At 43.4% G+C, this 4,110-nt stretch overlaps 1 protein-coding gene across 1 annotated transcript; it reads left to right on the top strand.

Annotated features, from left to right (window-relative positions):
* Positions 1–434: 434 nt before the first annotated feature.
* On the top strand, positions 435–3,878 carry LOC110037857 (subtilisin-like protease SBT1.2; the record flags this gene model as incomplete). The annotated part of the gene is given in 2 exon segments (XM_020742585.1): positions 435–2,692; positions 3,614–3,878. Coding segments are annotated over 2 exon segments (2,146 nt in total), but the record flags the coding sequence as incomplete, so codon positions are not given.
* Between the last annotated feature and the right edge of the window lie 232 nt (positions 3,879–4,110).

Raw genomic sequence — 4,110 nt, 5'->3', positions numbered from 1 at the left:
AAATACGAGACAAAAATATGAATAAAGGGGGTCATTTCCCTCGACTGCCCCTAAAAATTTTCCAAACTTATTCTACTCTCTTCCTTCTCTCATTCACTCCGCTCTATTGGGGCACGTTCACAAAAGGACACTTTAAGACCCAACAAAATGAACTCAAAAATTAAATCATAGAATCAAGAGTGAGCTAAATTTTATAATAGCTACTTTCTAAAAAATCCTCTTAAATCTAGGTGTGCCTTAGTGTAACAATAAAATTTATGTGTTAGATATGTAAATATTTTAAAATTATTTTATTTTATTTTAAATTTAAGTATGCGCATAAATTATTTTTAATTATGAGATTATTTTATTTTTTATATTATAATAATAAAAATAAAATAAAGAGTTATTATCTTAAAATGATATCTTCCAGACATTAATTTCATCCTAATTAAATCAATTAAACACAGATTAATCTACAAAACGTTAATCAGTCAAACACATTAACCCCGCTCACCTCGGGGTATAGCAGGAAAAAAGATGCGGGACGCGAGTGCTGAGCAGCGGTTGCGATACATGACTGCCACAGTTGTAACGCCATTCAAAAATGCTCAGACAGAAAAGCTCAAACAAACAAACGAACCTATGTGTATGATAATCTAACAGTTTTCCGATCAACGGAGGACGCTCGTGTCTGACCGCATAACAATTCATTCGGCGGAGTCCGGATAAGAGACGAAGCTATCCTTGGCGTTAATTCACATGAATATCACTATAATTTTCTCTATTGCACTACAATCACTGTCTTCGCCGTTTCCTCCATACATTCCCAATGCGACTCCGCCCTTTCTTCTCCTTTCTGCCCTTCTTCTTCTTCCTCCTCTTCCCTTTCACTCCCCCTTTCACTCACTCCCTTCATCTCCCGATCATCAACGATCAGCTGCAAACCTACATTGTACATGTCAAGAAACCTCAGCTGCTCTTCCGTTCTCCCTCTCATTTCAAGAGCTGGCATATTTCCTTCCTCCCCAACACCACCCTCTCCTCCGGCGAGCCCCGACTAGTCTACTCCTACCGTAACTCCATCGCAGGCTTCGCCGCCCGACTCACCCCTCAAGAAGTTGAAGCCATGAAATCCATCGACGACTTCCTCTTCGCCCAGCCAGACCGCCCCCTCTTTCCCCATACAACCTACACCCCTCAATTCCTCAACCTGGACGATTGGACAGCCAGCCACGGCAGTGCATGGGACAAGTCCTTCTATGGGGAGGGCGTTGTCATCGGCGTCATCGATACCGGCATTTCCCCAACCCACCCAGCTTTCCACGAAGAAGGCGTTCCGCCCCCACCGGTCAAATGGAAGGGCCAATGCTCCATCGCCAATTGCAACAACAAGCTCATCGGCGCAAAGGCATTCCGCGCTGGCGATCGGAAGGCTTCTCCAATCGATTTCGACGGGCATGGAACGCATGTTGCTGGAATCGCTGCAGGGAACTTTGTAAGCCATGTCGATGTTGGTGGAATGGCCCGCGGAAGAGCATCGGGGATGGCTCCTAAAGCTCACCTTGCTATCTACAAAGTCTGCTTCGAGGGCCAATGCAGGGATAGCGATGTATTGGCCGCTATCGATCAAGCGATTCATGACCGAGTCGATGTCCTTTTGATCCCTCTCGGCGGGATGCCCATGCCTTTGTATCAGGACAGCGTCGCCGTAGCCTCTTTTGCCGCGGTTGGAAAGGGAATCGTCGTCTGCACCTCGGTTGGAAATGGCGGGCCGAGAAACGGCGAGATCAGCCATGAGGCTCCATGGTTGGTGACCGCAGGCGCGAGCACCCTCGATAGAAGGGTTAGAGCAGCGGTGAGACTTGGGAACGGCGTGGATCTGATGGGAGAAAGCGCGTTCCAGCCGCCGAGCGACGAGTTTCCTCCCATCTTCCTGCCGCTAGCTTTCCCGGGCATAGATGGCGACGCGGCCGCTTCAAATTGTCACAATCGTTCCCTCGCAGATCTCGATCTTAGAGGAAAGATCGTCCTCTGCTTCGCCGGCGAAGAGGTTAACACCGGAAAGACCCACGCGGCACGGAACGCCGGCGCTGCCGCCGTGATATTGATAAACCGGCGGAATCGTGGGTTCACCACGCGCTCCGAGTTGCACGAGTTGCCTGCGTCACATCTGAGTTATTTGGACGGACTGCGACTCCGAAGTTATATCTATTCTACATCGTCGCCGGTGGCTGCGATATTTTTCAACAGCACGATATTTGGGGCGCGGCCGTCGCCGGCAGTCGCCGCATTCTCCTCGCGAGGGCCTAGCTTGATGAACGGTGGCCTGCTGAAGCCAGACATCGTCGCCCCGGGAGTAAACGTTATCTCCGCGTGGTCACCGGTAGCCTCCTCGTCACTGTTCAGTTTCATGAGCGGGACATCCATGGCCGCTGCTCACGTCGCCGGTGTGGCTTCTCTGGTAAGGAGGAAGCACCCGCGGTGGTCGCCGGCGATGATCCACTCAGCTATCATAACATCAGCGACAAACCAGGATATTGATGGGCATCAGATGTTCGACGAATTGTCTTACAATAGCTCGGCGAGCCTCTTTGCCGCCGGAGCTGGGCAGTTGCACCCAGAGGGAGCGCTAAATCCCGGTCTGGTCTTCGATATGGAGCAAAAACATTACTTGCATTATCTATGTGGATTGGGGTATACCAACACGGAGGTGGGAAGCTTAATTCATAATGAATTATATAGCAAATAGTTCTTATTTGTTTATCATCAAAATTTTAATATTTATTTAGATCTTTCAGTAAAATTTCAATATTTATTTATATATTGTCTAAATCATTATAACATATTAAAAAGATCATTTAAATTAATTTTTTTTATTAAATGTATCCTTCATGCAGTGTGTTTATGTATGATTGAGTCATTAAAATGATATATAGTTTTATATACACATACATAAAAATTAGATGATATGTATACAAACTCAAAAATAAAATAAAATTCTATATTATTATTATTTTTTTTTTTTCTTTTTCCTTCTCGTCTTGGTTATGATAATGTTAAGTACCAATGAAAAAAATCACACCTAAAATTCATATACACTTTCTATCTCCGGTTCCTCCAACCTTTGGCTGGGCCAAGCAAAACGGGTTAATTAGACTGTTTTAAACCTTTACTATGGAAGGATGGGATCCCGAAGTATTGGAGGATAATTGCATTAATTCGATGTAAAAGCCGTGCCATTTTTTATATCATCCTTCAGTCCAGTGGCATATAATTGTAAAGTTTGGTACTCTCTAGTTATTATATTATTATGCATAATAAAGTTGTGGACCTCAATCATTTAATTCATTTTATTTAATGGGGAGTTTTCTTTTCAAAATCAGAATGATTGCTAAATATATGTAGAAATAATTCGAGTCATTTAAAAGAAAATAATTGTTGAAATTGTCGACTGCATTTATTTGATCAAAATCATATTTTGTTTGATAAAATATATCACTAAGATTTTTTGTAGTCTATGTGACCCATATATGTAAAGCATAACCCATCATCTTAAATGCATTTTGTTAATGTTTTACCTAGTGGAAAGTATAAGGCGCTTCCTGCGTCTAAGCAGTACGTTTTGATGCAGATGTGGGCAATCGCGAAGCAGTTTGTTTCATGCAACAAGAGCATGGAGGCGGCGGATTTGAACTACCCATCAATCTCAGTGAGCTTGGGATCAAACTCAGAGAAAAGTGTGGTTCGAAGTGTGAAAAGCGTGAGGAAAAGAAGCACTGTGTACTGGGCTAGAATTGAGGAGCCGAGAGGAGTGAGAATTGATCTATCACGTTATGAGTTGAGCTTCTCAAGGCTGAACCAGGAAGAGAGTTTTGAGATAAAATTTAGGATCCAAGGTCAATTTAGGATCCAAGGTCGCAGACCAGGAAGAGGGCATGTTTCACAAGGGAGGCTTTCCTGGATTTCAAGGACGCGTGTTGTGAGTAGCCCAATCTTAGTTACTTTTGTTTGAGATAAATATATATTAGGGAATTAGCGGGTATTTGATTTGATGTTTTTTATATTTTAAATTTTGATTAAAAATGCAAATACTATAAAAGTACATGAGTTGTTTTATTCGATGCAATT

The sequence above is a fragment of the Phalaenopsis equestris genome, unplaced genomic scaffold, assembly GCF_001263595.1.
Source record: "Phalaenopsis equestris unplaced genomic scaffold, ASM126359v1 Scaffold225911, whole genome shotgun sequence".
Taxonomy (NCBI): Eukaryota; Viridiplantae; Streptophyta; class Magnoliopsida; order Asparagales; family Orchidaceae; genus Phalaenopsis; species Phalaenopsis equestris.
The sequence above is the reverse complement of the archived record's forward strand: the minus strand, read 5'-3'. Positions and strand labels throughout refer to the sequence as shown.